This window comes from Lithobates pipiens, unplaced genomic scaffold, assembly GCF_037356315.1.
Source record: "Lithobates pipiens isolate NorthernLeopardFrog02 unplaced genomic scaffold, aLitPip1_a1.2 Scaffold_8, whole genome shotgun sequence".
Taxonomy (NCBI): Eukaryota; Metazoa; Chordata; class Amphibia; order Anura; family Ranidae; genus Lithobates; species Lithobates pipiens.
In genome coordinates, this window is record NW_027507903.1 from 287,833,168 (window position 1) to 287,853,930 (window position 20,763).

General features: G+C 40.8%; 1 protein-coding gene across 4 annotated transcripts in view; it reads left to right on the forward strand.

Annotated features, from left to right (window-relative positions):
* CDC25C (cell division cycle 25C) overlaps window positions 1-20,763 on the forward strand; it is an 85,440-nt gene that overhangs the window by 37,012 nt on the left and 27,665 nt on the right. For 3 of the 4 annotated variants that reach the window (XM_077472339.1, XM_077472342.1, XM_077472341.1), the window contains exons 3-5: window positions 2,421-2,512; window positions 6,128-6,173; window positions 10,690-10,719. In XM_077472339.1, the coding sequence (XP_077328465.1) occupies window positions 2,421-2,512; window positions 6,128-6,173; window positions 10,690-10,719 (168 nt within the window). The remainder of the gene's footprint in view (window positions 1-2,420; window positions 2,513-6,127; window positions 6,174-10,689; window positions 10,720-20,763) is intronic. The other variant, XM_077472340.1, reaches the window with a different exon arrangement.

The window sequence follows — 20,763 nt, forward strand, 5'->3', positions numbered from 1 at the left end:
GCCAATAATGTTTCTGTTGGAATTTGCTTCCCTTCACGTATTGAATTATAGGCTTCTATAAATCTCGGAGCCAATTTCTCCGCAAACAATTTATAGTATGACAGGGTAAATCCATCCGGACCTGGTGCCTTACCCAATTTCAATATTTTTAATGCCTTTATAAATTCCTCTGGGGTAATTGGTACATCAATTTCTCTGGCCATCTCCTGTTATCTTTGGCATTTCTGTCCTTTCAATATATTCTTTAGCTTTTTTCTCTTTTTTTTTTTTTTTTTTTTTTTGTTTTTTTAGGTCCTCTGCCAGGGTAGGTTTCTTTTCCAGCTGTTATAGCCTCTTATAGTTTTCTTTAAATACCTGAGCAATTTTCTGCAAGGTATTTTTTTTTATTTTTGCCACCTCAGCTTAATCGTTCAAGAGACCTAGGTCATATTGTCTCTCCTTGTGTCTCGCATCGTGGCTTTATATTCATTTTAATTCCAGCAAAAGAAATATATTTTTTTTATTCTTATTGTATGAATTTTTTTGTTAAGTTCCATACTCTTTCATGGTAGGGAAAATATATATGTGTCCTTTTTTCTTTATTTTTATTCTGTGAGGTATTAACCATTTCTTCTCTCTGCGTTTTTAATTTGTGTAATTGAGTTCCGGGTAGTATTTTCTCTAACGGCATTTGCCAGCAATCCCAAATTCATAAAATATCCACCTCCCTCGAGTTAGCTTTGCTTTCGCTTTCGCTTTTTCTATTAGTTGGAGATTAAATTTTTCACGCAAACCATCTAATTTCTGTTCTACTGCTTGTGCTTGTGATTTATTTTTTATGTACTATTTCTAATTCCCTAATATCTTTAAGCAGCTTATCAATCTTTTCATTAAATTTATGTTTTCTATGTGCTCCCAGAGAAATATTCCTCTCGACACATTTATGTGTCTCCCATATACAGAAAGGTGTTGTTTCTCCTACTTTATTTGTTGAGAAAAAGACATCCAGTTCTTGTTCTAATTTCTCCTTATATTCATTTTGCTTCAATAATGTTTCATTTAACTTCCACTGCCATTCTCTTGATTCCGCCTCCCCCTAGCACTATCAGATTTTCTGATGATTTTTTATTTATTTTTTTTCTTCAGATTTACAAAAACCATATAATATGAGGTCAAACCTTAGGAGTTTCAATTTCTATGCAATCAGGCAGGCCCTTGCACTACATGGTTTTGCTAAATCTGAAGACAAAAAACAGCAGAAAGTCCGATGGTGTGTATGGGGCTTAAGGCTTAATGTGCACGGGACGTTTTTACAACCTCTCCTGAACGATTTAACTTGACAGAAAAAAAAAACCCACGTTTAAAACGTCCGTTTTACCGTGTTTACAAGAGATTTTTTTTATACCGAAAATGTAGACAGTGGTCAACGGTAGCACAATTATCATGTGACAAAAAAAACACACTTGGCGCCATTTTATTCTACTGAAAATGTACTGCATATATAAGGGTTTGGGAGTTTTGAGTAATCTTTGGACTTAAAATGTAAACTTTTTTAAGGGCTAACTCCATCTTTTTATAGTATGTTACATGTTGCACCCATACATTTTAGGGTGTAACATGCTACATAGCAGACCCTAGTTACCACAGCTCTGCCCACACAGCTACATTATCTGTGAATGAATAAACTATTAATAGCACTAATAAAGTACTAAATAAAATGGTTGTTGTGATTTTATTTATTTTTTGCAAATGTGGGTGCATATGTTTATTTTTTCCCAAAAGGTGGACTTCGCCCTTAAAACTATACCTCCTTTCACAGCTCTTCTCAGCGATCACATGGTCCGGCCTCTCCTCTCCTATCCCAAGTGTCAGCCGGGGATTCTCGGCTGTGCCCGCTGCATTTGTCAGACGGGACCACGAGAAAGCCAGCGGATCATGTGATAGCTGAAAAGGATGTGAAATGATATGATAATAAATATAATATATAATTTTTTTTTTTTTTTTTTATTTTTTTTATTTTCTTTTTTCCATCTACCTCGTTTTTAGCTCTAACAGAACAAAAAGGGCAAATCTGCTGTGCAAATGATATTCACCATAATTTTCTTAATAGGTTTATTCTCTAGGATTTTCCGCTCCATCTAGTGGCAATAATGCAGTATTTGTCCTGCAATGCCTCATTCAGAAAAAATACTGCATTATTGCCACTAGTTGGCACCAATGATTCTAGTAAATAACTGCATTACGCAAATCTTGGTAAAGATTTGTTGAATCATAGACACGTTTGCAAAGCAAATGTTTATTCACAAACCCCTAAGAGAAGTTCTTTGTTAGAAATTAGTTACACTTTAACAGTTCTCTTCAATTTGTGTAATTTTGCATGTGAAGACTGCTTAACTGAGTTAATAATCTAAATTTACATTCCTATAACTTCTTTCTTGCAGTGAGACCCCAAAACGTTGCTTGGATCTGTCTAACCTGAGTTGTGATGAATCTGGCCTGCAAGCTTTTGTGTCGCCTGTTAAAACAGCAACAGGTAATATCAGTTGCTTGTCTTGCATTAAAAGCTGTAAGAGAAAACAAAAAATGTCTTTGTCCTCAAAGGAAACTTCTAACAAGGGATATGTGAACTTGACACAGAGCTCCTTCTGAAGATATTTGTTGCCTGGCCCCTAAACAAGTGTGCAGATAGTGAAGTCAGGAAACCTGTCTTGCATACTTGTTCAGTTCATGATTCTGGACTGAAGCCTTTGGATTATAATAGTAGGCATTCAACATTTTTTAAAAACACTTTATCAATGGCAGTACAAGTTTCCTTTTTAAAGGAAGATCTGCTTTCTTAAGATTCAAGCTTCTAAGACATGCTGATGTCCCTGAAGTTATTTTGTGACCCATCACCCAAAAGGTCAGTTGATGAATCAGGACTGAGTTTTATTGAAATGGATCTAAACACAAGAACAAAAATACCATATGAAGTGTCTCCATGTGTCCTTGTCACTTCCCTTTGGGCTAAAAAGATGGCATATAACATTTTTATTTTGTAAACTACTAGTCCATCAATGGCGAGGATCAGACACATATTTGATGTCCAGCCTGTGCGACAACCTTGACGCTATCCACAGATAACGTAGAGAAGAGAGTATAGAAATGAAAGGAATGGAAGTGTGGTGTTGGCAAGATTACAAAGTAAAAATATAAGGAAAAAAATATATATGAAGGATGAAGACCGATGCAGTTACCACATCTAAGGCCTCGTGCACACTCGGGCTCTTGTAAACGCAAGGGGAAAAGCTGCTTCAAAAACACTCCTAAGCCGCATTTTTGTTAATGCGTTTAGCTGTGTCAAGCACTTGGTAGTTTATTCATTTAATTGGCCAAAATATTAACTACTTCTGCACCTGCGCTTAATCGCATTTAATATCGTTTACCCGCATTTAGGTGCATCAGTGTTTTTTTTATTTTTTTTTATTTTTCTTTTGCCAAACTTCCTTTAAACTCCTGTAAACGCCTAGCGTGTGTATGGACATGGAGGGGCATTTGGAGGCAGAAACGAAATATCAAACTCCTGTAAAACAGGCATGTTTTAGATCAGGTATGCATGAGGCCTAAGGAATGATAATGTATAACCCTTTGTTTTTGAACTTTGATTATGCACACAGACATTTACGTTTACATTCGAGACTTAAATTGTAAAATGTACATAGTAATACAAGGGACTGGCTGTACATGACCAGCTGCTTGTAGACGTAGGCATTTATCTGTGTTTATGGCATTCTTCACTAAACTATCCACCTCCATGTTTCACTAATTACCCCGTATGCAGAAGCCATCAGCATTTACAGTGCCCTGAAATTTTCCACATTTTGACATGTTGCAACCAAAAACGTAAATGTATTATATTGGGATTTTTTGTGATAGACCAGCACAAATTGGCACGCAATTGTGAAGGGGAAGGAAAATGATAAATTGTGTTATTTGTAAAAAAAAAAAAAAAAAAAAAAAAAATGAAAAGTGTGGGATACATTTGTATTCAGCCCCCCCGAGTCAATACTTTGTAGAACCACCTTTCGCTGCAATTACAGCTGCTAGTCTTTTTGGGTATATCTACCAGCTTTGCACATATAGACAGTGAAATTTTTGCCCATTCTTTGCAAAATAGATCAAACTCTGTCCGATTGGATGGAGAGAGCGTCTGTGAACACCAATTTTCAAGTCTTGCCACAGATTCTCAATTGGGTTTAGGTCTGGACTTTGGCTGGGCCATTCCAACACATGAATATACTTTGATCTAAACCATTCCATTGTACCTCTGGCTGTATGTTTAGGTTCGTTGTCCTGCTGGAAGGCGAACCTCTGCCCCAGTCTCAAGTCTTTTGCAGACTCTAACAAGTTTTCTTCTAAGATTGCCCTGGATTTGGCTCCATCAATCTTCCCATCCACTCTGACCAGCTTCCCTGTCTCTGCTGAAGAAAAGCATCTCCACATGATGCTGCCACTACCACTTTTAACGGTGGGGATGGTATGTTCAGGATAATGTGCAGTGTTAGTTTTCCACCACACATAGTGTTTTTTGCTTTTAGGCCAAAAAGTAAAATTTTGGTTGCATCTGACCAGAACACCTTCTTCCACATGGCCAGTTTTGTGGAGTGCTCGACTAATAGTTGTCCTGTGGACAGATTCTCCCACCTGAGCTGTGGATCTCTGCAGCTGCTTCAGAGTTACCATGGGCCTCTTGGCCCATGGTAAGATAATGGTGAAACAATAAAGAAATAAAAATAAAATTAGTGTGCACAAAAATGTAAGAATGAAAAAATGGCAACAGTGACAAGGAGTCCAAAAGTAAATGTCCACTAGTATCCGTCCACTTTTAGAGGATCAAATCTTCCAGCATCCACAAACACAGTAGATCTTGTATCAGACTGCTATAGCTAACAGGCACATGGATGGGTACGCTTACCATGAATGTTGGACACATCTACCCTACGGCAATGCATCATGCAAGCTTAAACGGCTACAATAGCCACAGATGATAGGCATCCTGCCGGATGACGTCCTCCTCTAAAATGGATTTGATCCCTACCGTCAGAGGTCCCCGATTCCAAATTCGTAGCTCAAGGTGGATAGCCCAGATTCCATCTTTCAAAGATTGGTCTTTAGGACAGCTCGACAAAGCTCAAACATAAAAAAGAAAAAAACATGGAGGCGCTCCACATGTGTAGATCAACCGGTAAGGGTTTGTTGAAAAAGTATTATTAAAACGCCAAACAAATGGTGATAAAGCATAAAAATCACGTGATGCATAAAAGAAAAAGCAATATGGGGAGCAAAAGAATGCAGGCCCTATGCGTTTCAACCACAAAGTCTTCTACTATTTGCAGTTGTGCCGAACTCTTTCCATTTTTGCATGATGGAATGAACAGTGCTCCGTGAGATGTTCAAAGCTTGGTTCCACTAGATTTTAGTTAGGGGTATCATAGTAAAGGGGGCTGATTACAAATGCACGCTCCCCACTTTTCAGATATTTATTTGTAAAAAAAATTGAAAGTAATTTATCTTCCTTCCACGTCACAATTGTGTGCCACTTTGTGTTGGTCTATCACATAAAATCCTAATAAAAATACATTTACGTTTTTGGTTGTAACATGACAAAATGTGGAACATTTCAAGGGGTGTGAATATTTTTTTTTTTTCAAGGCACTGTAAAATCAACCAGCTGCGTATAGCCATTCACCTGTATTGGTGGCTGTACGTGTCTCCACCGGGTGCAGGAAAGTGACAAATCTTTTATGATTCAGGACTCGGGAGTGTAAACATCTGTGTGCATGAGGACTAACAAACATGCACAATTTTTGCTTGATCTGTTTTGAGCAAGTAATTTTAAGAAAGTAAGGTCATGTATGGAAAAAGTTTAACCTCTGACATCTTTAAAAGGCAACGGTAATTTCAACTGTGTGTTGCCATTTCAACAGGAAATAGAAATGGAGTGCATTTTTGGCAGGACAACCTGTATTTTTATGTTCTTACCTGGACTTTGAAAGGGATAAAACCTGGAGAAATGTTATGTATTGGAGAGAACATTTTCCTGACATATGCTTTTTAAAATAAAATAAAACCATAATCATATTTTTTTATTTTTATACTGTATGTGCAGGTAAGGGAGATTCACCAAAGTCGCAGTCTATACAGCTAGAAGATTTGTAAGTAGTCTGAGCTTTGTTTTCAATGAAGTATACTTGCGTGACAATTTATTTTATGTCTGTCATGGACTTTCTTTATAGTAACCTTATTTTGGAGCTCTTTTCTTCCTGCCCCTTTTTCCAGCACTTTTTCAGAACCTTATCATCCTGAAGAAGTCTCAGGAAAAAGCGGGATGAAATCCGTTGATGTCTGGGGCACACTCCTTCCAAGGGTCCCTATATATATATATATATATATATATATATATATATATATATATATATATATATATATATATATATATATATATATATATATATATATATATATATATATATATATATATATATATATATATATATATATATATGTCAGCAGGCCATGTCTCATTAACAGCAGAAAGGAGGGGGAATGTAGTGGGTGAGGGGTCCAAAATACCTTCATCAGGTTGGGGGAACCTGTGCGCAGCCCGGCATACAATTTATCTCCTGGGAGTCGGCCTTTTGGTTAAAATCAAGTGTAGTATCTGTTCTTATCAGTTTCCAGAGGAGCCGCTGTGTTACTCCCGAGTGTGGGGAGGACACATGCAAATCCAATGATGTCATTGAACCTGGAAGGGCGGTTCGGCAGTGCCGGTGTCTGAACATCCATGATGGTGTCAGTGGGGCCGAGCCATCTGGAATGGTGCTCCTGATGAGGATAAGTGCTGCATGCAGTCTGACCCCAGAGGGTCAGGTCCCTTGCCTTCTGGCCCAGATTGGAGTAGCTCTAGCTCCAGACAGTTTTTCGTGAGAGAACATTGAGTCCTCTCCTACATGCAGGGGAGGAACGCTTAGTATTTCTGAATCGAATTTGGAAGGAGTGATGGGAGCGACGATGGTGCCTGATGGTAAAGGGGACTCGCCAAGCTCCCTGAATTTCATGCCTTCCTGACTGGAGTGGGGGCTGCTGTGGTCTGGGCTTTTGGTCAGGGCGGTCCTGAAAGCCTATGCTGTATGTGCCCCTTGAGTGGCAGTCCAGGTGCCGAAAAATTAATGTGAGTGAGGGTCACTTTGATTTGAGGCACCAGAGTCACTGCACCATATACACACTATTTCTTATTTTTATTTTTATTTTTTTTTAGCACCTGCCTTCTGGGCCGGGCCTTTTGGCTGGGACCTGAGGAATTTTTTTAAATTTTTTTTATTCCTGGCCACTGTGTTGCACAATGGCCACCTTTTCACTCTCCTCTCCACTTATTCCTCCTGCACTTTGTCACGTTTTTTTGTATTTTTATGTTGTACACTGCACATGTGATGAGTAGGGTAGCAGGTCCTCGGGCCTGCCCTAAAAGTCTTGGGAGGGGGTGGACATGGCCTTCTGGCTTAGTTCATCCTCTCATGGGGTCTCCCTTTCAGGGCAGCCCTACCTAGTACTTGGGTGGGTCTGTTTCGGTAGACCTTCCAGAGAAAGTGATCTGTCTGGTTGCGGCCAGATGGACCATGTTTTAAGTACCCTTGTCCCTGTCAGGAGTCTAACGCCCTGGGGGATTCAGGGCAAGGCCCTCTGATTTTCAGGGGGTTTGTGTACCCATTGCACTTTTTTGTGTTTTCACTCTTTGTGCGTGCACTTTTTTTTGGCACCGGGTGAAGTTTTTGAGTGCGTTTCGCACGCCATGGGATTTCAAAAATAAATAAATCTCCTGGGAGTCCATATGTTCCATGTGGCTCTGACTCCCTCCATCTATCCGATATCTTTGCTATCTGCTATCCCTGGGAATAGCAGCTTTACCTGAATATTTGCGGGCATAGACCACCTTGATTGCAACAGAAGCATTCCTCCCTATAAACGGAGTAGTGACCAGTGGAGGACCAGATAGTGGAAGACGGTTGAAGGGGACACAGAAAAATCCTAATCCGATGGATTTACTCCTTAGGCATCTCAGCATAGTGTTTATCGCAGACCAAAAATGCCTCTGAGTTTTTTCCCAGTTGTCAGGACTGTCTAGGATTTGGATTGTGTTGAATGTTTTTTTGGTCCTGGGTTGAGTGATTACATCCAGAAGGTGACCATGGATAAAAGTACTCTTATGCCGCGTACACCCTACTGGACTTTTTGACAGCAAAGGTCCGACGGAACGAGTCCATCGGACAATTCAATCGTGTGTGGGCTCCATCGGACCTTTGCTTGCCAAAAATCCGGCGGAGTTTAGAAATAGAACATGTTTTAAATTTTCCCACCAGAACTCCGCCAGACTGAGGAATCCGTTCGTGTGTATGCTGGTCTGACGGATAAAAAAACGACGCTAGGGCAGCTATTGGCTACTGGCTATGAACTTCCTTATTCTAGTTCGGTCGTACGTCATCACGTTCAAATCCGTCAGACTTTGGTGTGATTGTGTGTGGCCAAGTCCGTTCATTTGGAAAGTCCGTCGGAACTCTGCCAAAAGTCAGTCGGACCTAGTCCCTCAAAATCCGGTCGTGTGTACGTGGCATTACAGGTTAAAAAAAAGTCCAAGTGACTGTCTCCATTCCGAAAGAAGACATGTTTTCCAAAGCCCTCTAAGCCAAGGGACAAATAAAGGAGCTCCCCCACTTGCTCGGTTGGGAGGGGCGACATTTGCAGGCCTTCGTGGAAATTTGTTAAGGAGATTATGGATGAGTGGGTGTGCAACATAGTAGCTCGCAGCTACAAGCTGGAATTTCAGAGCCTTTCCCCTGTGTTCTTCATGCTTCTCTCAATCTCAAGGCGTATTCATTACTGTTCCAGAGGGTGAAAGGTTTTGTGGCTTCTACTCAAACCTTTCACTGTTCCAAAACCGAATAGAGATGTTCGTCCCATCTTGGACCTCAAGAGACTTAAGTTTCTATGTTTACAGATAGAATTGCTGTAGTCAGTAGGTGGCCTCTTTCCACCATTGAGGTTTGCTGGCGTTGGTGGATAGCAGAGATGCTTAACTCTACGTTTTTGATCTTTCCATTGCCCCAAAGGTTTATGTGGCTTGTGGTGGGCAGGCATTTTCCGTTTGACCCTTATGTTTGGCCTGTCCACTTCTCCCAGACTGTTTACTAAGGTCTTGGCTCTGGTCCTGAGGCTCTTCCATACACCGTGCACACTCTGGACAGGTTTGGAGGGGTTCTCAACTTGGATAAGTTGGCCTTAATACTAGCCCAGAGGTTGGAATCTTTAGGCCTGGTCTTAAATTCCATCCAGGCAAGAATGATCCTTCCTCTGGACAAATATCTTGCTCTGGGGATTTGGGGTTACTTGCTCAAGATGCTGACAAATCCCTTGATTCACTTTATGTGGGTTCTGGGAAAGATGGTAGCCTCCTTCAAGGCAGTGCCCTTTGCCCAGTTTCACTCCAGGTTCCCTCCAGTGGAATGCCTTGGAGGCATGGGAAAGGAAGAAGCAGTTGTTTGTCCTAGTATACCTCAACCTGAAACTGTCACTGGACTTGTGGATCTCCTGATGAATTCTCTAGTTGGGTGCCAGTCTGCTGGGCTGGTGTGGCATTGTGGACAATCTCTCGTTCCAGGCACTTTTTAATTACTGCAGGAGATGTTGTTGCCCCTTCAACATCCTGGAATTTAGGGGGATTTGCCTTGCCCTGCTACATTGTTCAGTGCAGCTGCAGGGTCTCCCTGTAAGGGTTCAGTAGGACAATGCTACAATAATGGCATAAATAATATCATGGATGCAGGAAAATGGTCCTCATCTGGTCTTGGCCCAATGTTTAAGTTCCCGCTGTGTCCACCATCTATATTCCAGGCAAGGGAAATTGGAAGGCAACATTTTTTTTGGCCTTTAACAAGAGAAGTAGGATCTTCACCCAGAGGTTTTGTGGAACTCTGCCAACAATGGTGGACCCAGGATGTTTATCTTGCATGTTGCATTACAGAAATCGTAATTTTTGAGCCTATGTCGGATATCCCATTTAGTCCTTCTGACTGAAGGTTATTTTTATGATTACCATTATTTCCGCTTGCAGAGTTTCAGAATTGGCTGCCCTTTCCTCTAAGGAACTGTTCCTGGTGCTTTGCCATGCTTCATGGTGTTTTTACAGCCTCAGCTGTCCTTTTTTTACCTGAGGTGGTTTCTTCATTCCATCTCAGCCAGGACATTCTGTTGCAGTCTTTTTGCCCTAAGCCTTATGCGGGGGACAAGGCTCTTTACACCTTGGATATGGTTCATGCTATCAGGCGTTACCTGAAATAAACTGCTGCAATTCATCAATCTGATTCTTTTGTGTTTCCGAAAGGCCCAAGGAAGGGTCCTGGAGATTTTTTTCTTAGTGTTGTGTTTTTATTTTTTTTATTTTTTTTTATTTTTTTATGGGTCAATTATCACATTGTAAATACAATGGAACATCTCTGTGTAATAAAATTTTCTTTATGCATTTTGATTTTTACCCATTATTGTAATCGTAAAGCAATGAAATCTTATTGTTGTATTTTAACCAATAACCAAACCAAAAAAGCTTTTTTTTTTTTTTTTTTTTAATAAAGCTTACTTTTTTTTTTTTTTTTTTTTTTTTTTTTTTAAATCACTCAACAGTCATACTCCAGAACCTGAAAATGAACCAAAGTGAGTACCTAATAGAGCAAAATTTTATTGCATGCATGCTGGGGTGTGTGTGTGGTGTTTGTGTTTTTTTTTTTATTTTTTTTTATTTTTTTTTATTTTATTTTTTTTGTTATTCAACGATCAATGGGTATTCTCTGCTTGCTGAAGATGTTGTTGTAGTAATTGGGTAGTAATTTGGACTGGAATTAACCTGTGCGGTCTTGTCCAGCCTGTCTATCATACATAATGGGTTCAACACTTTACAGCAATGCCGCTGTAATTTAATATGGCATGATAACTTGTTCTGCAAAGGCAGAAGTAGCTACAAGCTTTACCTATGGGGGGGAGTGGGACCTGCATTTCTTCCTCTGAAGCTCCTTTTTATCTGCTTCTCACAATTTAAACACAGGGCATTGTGGTGCTGCTCAAATCACTCCAAACTGGCCCAGGCAGGTGTGGTACTTGATAACATAAATAGGCAACATGGCATCCCACCAATAAAAATTGCCAAATAAATGTAATATGGCCAATATCAATAATGCTCACATAGTGTATAAAACAAGTGTAAACATATATAGACAAAAATTATAGTGATCAGACCGTGCATAAATAAACACACACGCATTTTTTTTTTTTTTTTTTTTTTTTTTTTTTTAAAACACATGCTCTTAATTGCAGCAATAGTGCTCAGAAAAAGTCCAAGTACACCAGTAAAAGTCCACTATTGATATAATTACTGCACATTTTTCACTTTGAGGTGTTCCACTATGCCCCAAGTACAAATAAAATGCTTGCTAAAACTCCATGACCCTCTGATAATGAGTGATCATGGAGTTTCCTCTAAATGAATACCTACAAGTACCGTCAGCCATTGCGGCTGATTATTTGTAGTTCTCAATGAGCTGCAAGGGTGCTGGTGAGCATCTTCATAGTCCATTGATCTTCCTGCTCCTCCCAGGTTACTGCCTGCCCATACATGTAATAAGCAGACAGCTATGCTGAGAATCTGCAGGATCTGACTAATCTGCTAATCGTAGGTGCAATGCTCTGTAGGCTCCTTTGGGGGGGCACATTCTGTTGTACATTATAACATATATAATGAAAGGGCATATATGAGCACAGTGGCAAAACATGAATCACAATTGCCCTCGAACATCAGCAGTAGCAATGCTAATGTTACGGCAAGAGTGTCACTCCCCCCCCCCCCACCTTCAGAGACCCCATATGGGAATTAACTGTGTCATAGGGCAGCAGGCGACACAGCCTTCCTTTTTAATATACTTTCGGATCCAGCAATAGTGATCTTAGCCGCAAGCAGCATAAAATAAACCAGCCGTCTCGTTGGCCGCATCACATTAGATGGCACATCATTCAGCAGGGCAATCAAGGGAAGTTGTTCTAGTTCAAGACCTACTTAACGTTTTAATAGAGGTAACCCCTAATCTTAGGGCATTCCCACCATATATGGAGCATATTACCTTGTGATGGGTACATCTTCGCTAAGCGAGTGTGAACCAAATACCACCTGGTCAATACACTTGCCTGGTCAATACACTTATTGAGACATTCGATATACACTTATAAGAGACCTGAAGCCTGGAATACTAGGACTCCGGTTCCAAGTCGATGCTGAGGTCCCTCTCCCATGCCAACAGGTATGGGTGTTTCTTTATTATGTTTTTAAATGTGAAATTCGCATTTAAAATAAAAAATTAATGTTAAAACCCAAATAACACATGCAGTGGTCCTGCACATGTACTGTATGTGAACAGTGACTGCTTCACACAGGTGTCGCTGTGAATGTCTGAGTGAGCGCAATAATTGTAGGGTCATAATTCATGGATAAAGTGATGTAAAGCTTACGTTTTTGCTTTGCGTGTGGGTTTTTTTTTTTTTTTTAAGTAACAAAACCATGTTCTAATTGACTGCTCTGTGCAGTGGTTTTGCACAGAGCAGCCCTGATCCTCCTCTTAGGTACCCTGCTAGCTATCTGGGTTCTTTCTCTTCTCGGTGAGCCACCAAAGAAAGCCACTTCCTATAGGTGTGCATCTGCGGGCTCCCTTCTGAGCTGGGCTGTGAGGAGGTGATGCAAACAATAGGACTTTTTTTTTTTTTTTTTTTTTAACCTTAATGTAGGGAATTCATTAAAGTAGTACTAAACCTAAAACCAAACATTTTATATATTGCTGCTTACTAATCCTTAGATATGGTAGCTGCTTTCGTTTTATTTTTTTTTCTGTTTTTCACCTGGTAATCTGTCCAATAACACACCACCTACATTAGAGTGCCCCCACTCTTGATGAATGAGAACACGGGCACAGCAGACAGCCGCTTTGTTAACCTGGGGGGAGGAGAGTGTTAGGTGGACTAGTAGATTTAGATGCACTAACAAAATGAAGCTGACCTCCAACTCGCATTACAGTTACACAAGCAGTTGCAGCAAACTGTTTTTTCTCTCTACGGATAAAAGATTTACTGTAGGCGGTCGGGCCAGCTTACGATTGAGCAGGAGGGAGATCCAGTCCGAGTTTTCTCTCTGGTTTATGACAAGGATTTAGTCACTTCTGGTTTTGGTTTTGTTTTATTAGCCCTTACCAGCTAGTAAAGCGGCTGATTAAATCAAATTGTCGCTCCCACTCTGACGTTCAGTGATGCTGCACATTTGTGGTATGATCACCGTTTGCATGCTCCTCATTAGCTGTGACTGAGGAGAGACGCTGCTCTCATGTACATTGCTGGATTGAGTTTAGGCTCGGGTAAGTATTTTTTTTTTGGGGGGGGGGGGTGCATGATGATTTTTTTTATTTAATGCATAGAAAAATCCTTGTACTGTTTAGAACCTCACACAAACCTTCAACGCTTGACACGTATGCAATAACGCAGCTTTAGGCACATTTTATTTTCTTTTATAGCAGCTTTTCTACTTCTAGGAGAAAATAGGATTTTTATAATAGCTTACCTGTAAAATCCTTTTCTGGGAGTACATCACAGGACACAGAGCCATAGTAATAACTATGTTATAACTAATAACCCTAAGACGGCAAGTTCACTCCCTATCTAACCCCTCCCTTTACTGGTAGTACCTCAGTATTTGTAGCAAAGCAATATACCTGTATCCAAAGAGGAGGGGGGACAGCTGTGTCCCGTGATGTACTCTAAGAAAAGGATTTTCCAGGTAAGCTGTTATAAAAATCATATTTTCTTTATCGTACATCATGGGAGCCATAGAGCAATGCTATCTGAGGGGAGGGAGACTCGAACAAAATTAGGGTGCATTCAGACCTGAGGACCTATACTGTTGCTTGCAGCACACTGCACCCAAAGGCGATATCCTCATGCCTTTTTACATCCACCTGATAGGATCTGGTGAATGTATGGACTGAAGACCAAGTTGGGGCCTTGCAGATCTGAGCCATGGAGGCTTGGTGATGCACTGCCCACGAAGCACTAACAGCCCTGGTGGAGTGCGCTGTGATTTGAAAAGGTGGAATCTTTCTCTTCAAACCATAAGCTTGAACAATTACTTGCCGAATCCACTTAGAGATAGTAGATTTTGCTGCTGCCGGTCCTTTCCTAGGACCTTCAGGCAGCACAAACAAAACATTTGTTTCTCGAATCTGAGCAGTTGCTTTCGGGTAGACCTTTACTGCTCACTACATCCAGCGAATGCAGCAACTTTTCCTCCGTAGAACAAGGTTCAGGAAAAAATGAAGGTACAGCAATATCCTGGTTTATTTGAATACCTGACTCTACCTTCGGTAGAAAGTTAGGATGAGGACGTAAAACTACCTTATTCTTGTGAATAATCAAATATGGCTCTTTACAAGAGTCACCAACTCTGATACTCTTCTTGCAGAAGATATGGCTATCAGAAAAATGAATTTACTTGTCAAAAGGACCAAGGGAATATGCCATATTGGCTCAAAAGGCTGTTTCTGTAACGCTGACAAAACTAAATTCAAGTCCTAAGAATTCAGGGGTGACCTATCCAGTGGATTAAGCTGCGTTATCCCCTGTATAAAATTACAGGCCAGGGAATGCGAAGCAAGTGGTCATTGAAACAATACCGATAAGGCAGAGACCTGGCCTTTGAGTACTTAAGGCCAGCTTCATCTCTATCCCTATGCAGAAAAACAAGGATTCTACCTATGACATACTTTCTAGGATGCCAACCCCTGGATTCACACCAGAAAACATGTATCTGCCTTCCAGACTCTATAATAAGTGACTCTGGAAGCTGGCTTCCTTGCATTAATCAAGGTAGATATCACTGACCCTGAAAGCCCGTTCAGACTGTGCGTTTCAATAGCCAAACTTTTTAAATTTTAGCGTTTGTAAGGTAGGATGGAATACTGGTCCCTGCGAGCAGGTCTGGACATGGTGGTAGGTTCATGGGTCCCCTACCGCCATCCTTCGCCCCAAGATCTGCTGGGCCATGCTGGGGCCACAAGAATTACCAACTTCCTTTCCTGCTTTCTTCTGAGAAGAAGTCATGGTAGCAGCGGAATAGGAGGGAATGCATACATTTGTGGAAACCGATCAAACAGGGTCACTAAAGCTTCCGTTCCACATGTGAGTGGATCCCTTGTTCTTGACACAAAGTTGTAGAATTTTTGTTGTTGAACCTGGACACAAACAGATCTATATCCGGGACTCCCCATCTTTGGCATATAGCCAGGGAGATGTCGGGGTGAAGGGACCATTCCCCCGGGAACAGCTTCTGGCGACTCAAGTAGTCCGCCTGCCAATTCTCTATCCCTGGAATGAAGATTGCCAATATGCATGGCACATAATTTTCTGCCCAGGCTAGGATATGGTTCCTCTCCCTGGGCTGTATGACTTCTGGTGCCCCTTTGGTGATTGATATAGGCCACAGCTGTGGCATTGTTTGATTGGATCCTGACGGGACAATTCCGCAACCTGAATGTCCAGGCCCTCAGGGCCAAGCGCGCTGCCCGAATCTCTAGAATGTTGCTGGGCAAGGTCCTTTTGGTTCTGGACCATTTCCCTTGGACAGTTACCCCATCCAGGACTGTTCCCCAACCCGAAAGTCTGGCATCTGTTACCACCTTCCAGGTAACTGGAAAGAAGGATTTTCCCTTCTGCAGATTTTTGGTTATCCACCACCAACTGAGGCACTGGCGCACCTTTGGAGACACTCATTGGGAAATCTAGAGCTTGGACCTTCTTGTTCCAAGCTGATAGGATATTGTTTTGCAACAGTCTCTAATGAAACTGAGCATAAGGAACGGCTTTGAATTAAGCCACCATCTTTTCCCAACAACCTCATGCAAAGGCGACTAGAAGGATTCTTCTTTGCTCTGACCACCTGAATCTGCTCCTTTTTATGGTGCTGATCTTTGCCTGAGGCAAAAATACCCTTCTCTGGGCTGTATCTATGATCAGACCCAAGTACTCTAGTCTCCTTAAAGGTTTTAAAGAAGATTTCTCTAGGTTGAGAATCCAACCTAGGTATTCCAGGTAGTTGACTGTGGTGACCATGCTTTGGTCTAAGCGGGCTACCGACTGGTCTATCAAGAGCAGATCGTCTAGGTAAGCTATAATCGTTAGACCTTGAGCCCTTAATATGGCCAGAGGAGGGGCCAGGACCTTTGTAAACACCAGCGGTGCAGTAGCTAGACTGAAAGGCAGAGCTACAAACTGAAAATTTAGTTTTTCTACCTCGAAATGTAGATATTTCTGGTGAGCGGGGAAAATGGGCACATGGAGGTATGTGTCCTTGATGTCGATTGATGCCAGAAGTTCTTCTCCTTGTAGGATGGAGACAGCTGATCGGATTGATTCCATGCAAAAAGAGCAGATATTCAGGAACCGGTTTAGATCTTTGAGATCTAGAATGGGTCTGACATCTCCATATGGTTTTAGCAGTGTGAAAAGGTTTGAATAAAACGCCAACCCCTGCTCTTCCATGGGGACCACCATGATCACTTTTTGAGACAAGACGGTCCAGTGCTTGAAAGAGATACTTCTTTTTCTCTGGATCTTTGGGGATGTTTGATCTGAGAAAACAAGGAGACAGGCTCTCTCTGAACTCTAGTTTGTAACCTAGAGCTATTGTGGAGACCACCCATCTGTCTCGAAACTCCTCCTGCCAGACCCTTGAGAACTGCAGAAGTCTTAAAACCCAACCCCCCCCCCCCCTGTGCGAGCGAGTGGGGGTGCCCCTTCATAATGAGGCTTTAGTATTTTTGTCTTGTAGGTTTCTTTCTCCAGGACTTCTTTTGTCCCTGGGGCTGACACTGAGGTTTACATGTTGAGCAAGACATCGAGGCCGTCGTGACTGCCTGGAGGCTGATGCCCCTGGCACTGGAGAATGAGCCAGTTTTTAAATGAAGGACGTTTGCTCCTTTTCTTAACTGGCAAAAGGGTAATTTTTCCACTTGAAATGTTTGCAGGGATTACCCCAGCGAAGCTTTAGCATAGCACATCTTTACTCATGACCGACACTTAAGACACTGGCGAAATAACGGAGGTGTTTATATAGGGATTGAACTTCCTGTCTTGGGGTATGCCAGTGTCCATCACCTAGAGGTGGCCTATATAACCCACATAGTTATTACTATGGTTCTGTGTCCCATGATGTACGATAAAGAAAAGGTGTTCAGGGAAGCTGAGCAGAGTCAAGCTGGCGTATGGCCTGTTATTGACATTTAAAGGAGAATCTGCACACTGATGTGGGTATAGTTCTGCTCTCAATTCCTGTTAGTATGTTTAAACTGTTTGCTGTTCGCTCTGTGCAAAGAAATACAGCTCTGATTAGCTTAAGCAGCCCATAGATTATGCAATTCTCTTTCCTTCTACTTTGGGTGGAAGGAAAAAAATCAATTGATTCCCACTTTAATACAGTTAGTGTTTTTGGGGAATTCCTTCCGCAGATCTATTTTATTCTGCCAGCAGGGAGCCTACTTGGATGGCAGAACACAATGATTACTGCTAGTGACTATAGCCGCAGACAGTAATCACAAGTAAAAAAATCCAACAGGCTTGTTATACCTAGGTAGATCAATGGCCTGACTTTGGTAAAATCCGAATCGGATCCATCTATGGCCGGCTATACGGCCCTTTCACACTAATGTTTTTTTCTTCCGTTTTTGCCTTAACAAAAGTTTAAGAAAAATGTATGACCATTAAATCCTATGGAATTCTAAACATCTATCAGTTGCATTTACAGTTCACATCCATCAGTGCTGCTGCCCCACGCTGGAATGCTTTGCCTGATAGTTTGAGGGTTTTTCAGTCTACTGAAAATTTTAAAAAGGGATTGAAGACTTTTCTTTTTAAGCAAATGTTTTTGAATTAAGTTATTTTTTTTTTTTTATTTTATTTTTTTTTTTTTATTGTAATTGTGTAGCACTTTGAGGTCTTTTGATGGAAAGTGCATTATAAATAAAATGTATTATTATTATTATTCGAGGGTTTTTAGTTTTTATAAGGGGTTCGGTGCCACTGTAAATCGGCTCCAATGGAGTGTGTATATAAACTGCAAGTACACGCCCACCATTAGCCTTCAAAAAACCACAATAGGTATCAGGTAGGTAAGAACCTGTCCAGAGGGGTATGTATATAAATAAATGGCAAAGGAGGAGAAGGGAGGTATATATAAATCAACTCTCAAGCTGACTTCCACTACTGAAAGGAAAGCTCCCGTCCCTGTGATCAACCTATAAGGTGCCCCAGGTAGTAAGCTATGCGTACATAAGTCTTAGCTAAGCATACACAGAACTAAACGCATGCGCGAACATCAAGAGTTATTAGTATGGTACATAACATACAATTAAATGCATATCGTGCGAAAAATTATAAATAGTGCGATAGTGGTGCACTATATAAGTAAGTGTGTAATAGGATTACCACATTAAAGTTAATTGGAGCTAAAAATAATAATAAAAATCCAAAAGACATACAGTAAGACACAGTCCAATATGCCCTCAAGTGAATGTGTGACAAAAATGATATGAATAAAAAATGTAAAAATGTGCAAACTGTGAAAAGGGAAAAAATATATACAAGTAAATAAGGAATATTAGATAAATGTGATATACAATTAAAAAAAAATGCATAATTCATATAAAACTCAGCAATAGTTCATGTAAGCCCAAAAATTGGCAATAATCTAGGCAGTGCAGTCCAAAAAGGTGAATAAAAATTATTATTAAAAAATTAAAGAAAAGTTTTTTTAAGTAATAGTCCACAAATTCTTCAGGAGAGTGCAATAATTGAAAGTGACAAGTGCCCGGAAACAAAAAATTCAGGTGACTTCCGTGCTCACCCCCTTTAGCTCCCCACTCACCAGAGCTATGAGCCCACGAAGGGCAGTCAGGCCCGTAGATAACACACTGCAGGCGTTGATACACTGATGAAAGAATTTTTTTTTTTCCCCAGAGGTTGTAGTCCACTCACTTCCTGATAGGCAGGTAAAGCTGGTGTTGATGTTCAAAGTTTCCTTTCTTTATGCTTTGTCTGTTTGAAATCAGAAAGCCTCTGATCAGGATCACGCTGCAGTCCATACGCAGAACATCAGTATAGTCTTGGGCAGTGGTACTCACACGACAGTCCCTATAGGTTCCTCCATCCCTTGTGTAAAATCTTTCCACACTTCCAAAACTTTCTTCAGCAGGAACAGGCAGCACCCCTGAAAGAGCCTCTCCTACTTGCAGGCTCCTCTGCAGGGGTGCTGCCTGTTCCTGCTTAAGAAAGTTTGGAAGTGTGGAAAGAGTACCACTGCCCAAGACTATACTGATGAGAGGCTTTCTGATTTCAAACAGACAAAGCATAAAGAAAGGAAACTTTGAACATCAACACCAGCTTTACCTGCCTATCAGGAAGTGAGTGGACTACAACCTCTGGGGAAAAATATTCTTTCATCGGCGTATCAACGCCTGCTGTGTGTTATCTACGGGCCTGACTGCCCTTCGTGGGCTCATAACTCTGGTGAGTGGGGAGCTAAAGGGGGTGAGCACGGAAGTCACCTGAATTTTTTGTTTCCGGGCACTTGTCACTTTCAATTATTGCACTCTCCTGAAGAATTTGTGGACTATTACTTAAAAAAAAACTTTTCTTTAATTTTTTAATAATAATTTTTATTCACCTTTTTGGACTGCACTGCCTAGATTATTGCCAATTTTTGGGCTTACATGAACTATTGCTGAGTTTTATATGAATTATGCATTTTTTTTAATTGTATATCACATTTATCTAATATTCCTTATTTACTTATATATATTTTTTCCCAGTTTGCACATTTTTACATTTTTTATTCATATCATTTTTGTCACACATTCACTTGAGGGCATATTGGACTGTGTCTTACTGTATGTCTTTTGGATTTTTATTATTATTTTTTGTTATTTTATTTTTAGCTCCAATTAACTTTAATGTGGTAATCCTATTACACACTTACTTATATAGTGCACCACTATCGCACTATTTATCATTTTTCGCACGATATGCATTTGTATTGTATGTTATGTACCATACTAATAACTCTTGATGTTCACGCATGCGTTTAGTTCTGTGTATGCTTAGCTAAGACTTATGTACGCATAGCCAACTACCTGGGGCACCTTATAGGTTGATCACAGGGACGGGAGCACATTATTGGTGGTTTTTCCTTTCAGTAGTGGAAGTCAGCTTGAGAGTTGATTTATATATACCTCCCTTCTCCTCCTTTGCCATTTATTTATATACATACCCCTCTGGACAGGTTCTTGCCTACCTGATACCTATTGTGGTTTTTTGAAGGCTAATGGTGGGCGTGTACTTGCAGTTTATATACACACTCCATTGGAGCCGATTTACAGTGGCGCCGAACCCCTTATAAAAACTAAAAACCCTCTGATACTGGTTGCACTCCTCTGGGACTGCGACTTTTAGGGGTGGCGACATTGGTTGTGAGTCCTTCTATTTGTGCCTGAACCTCATTATAGCCTCTGCAGCGCGGCCTGGGATCTGCAAGATCCAAGCACTTTTCTATTATTATTTATTATTATTATTATTTTTATTTTTTTTTTTAAGTCCTGCGTGCTGCATTTATGGCGCATGTTT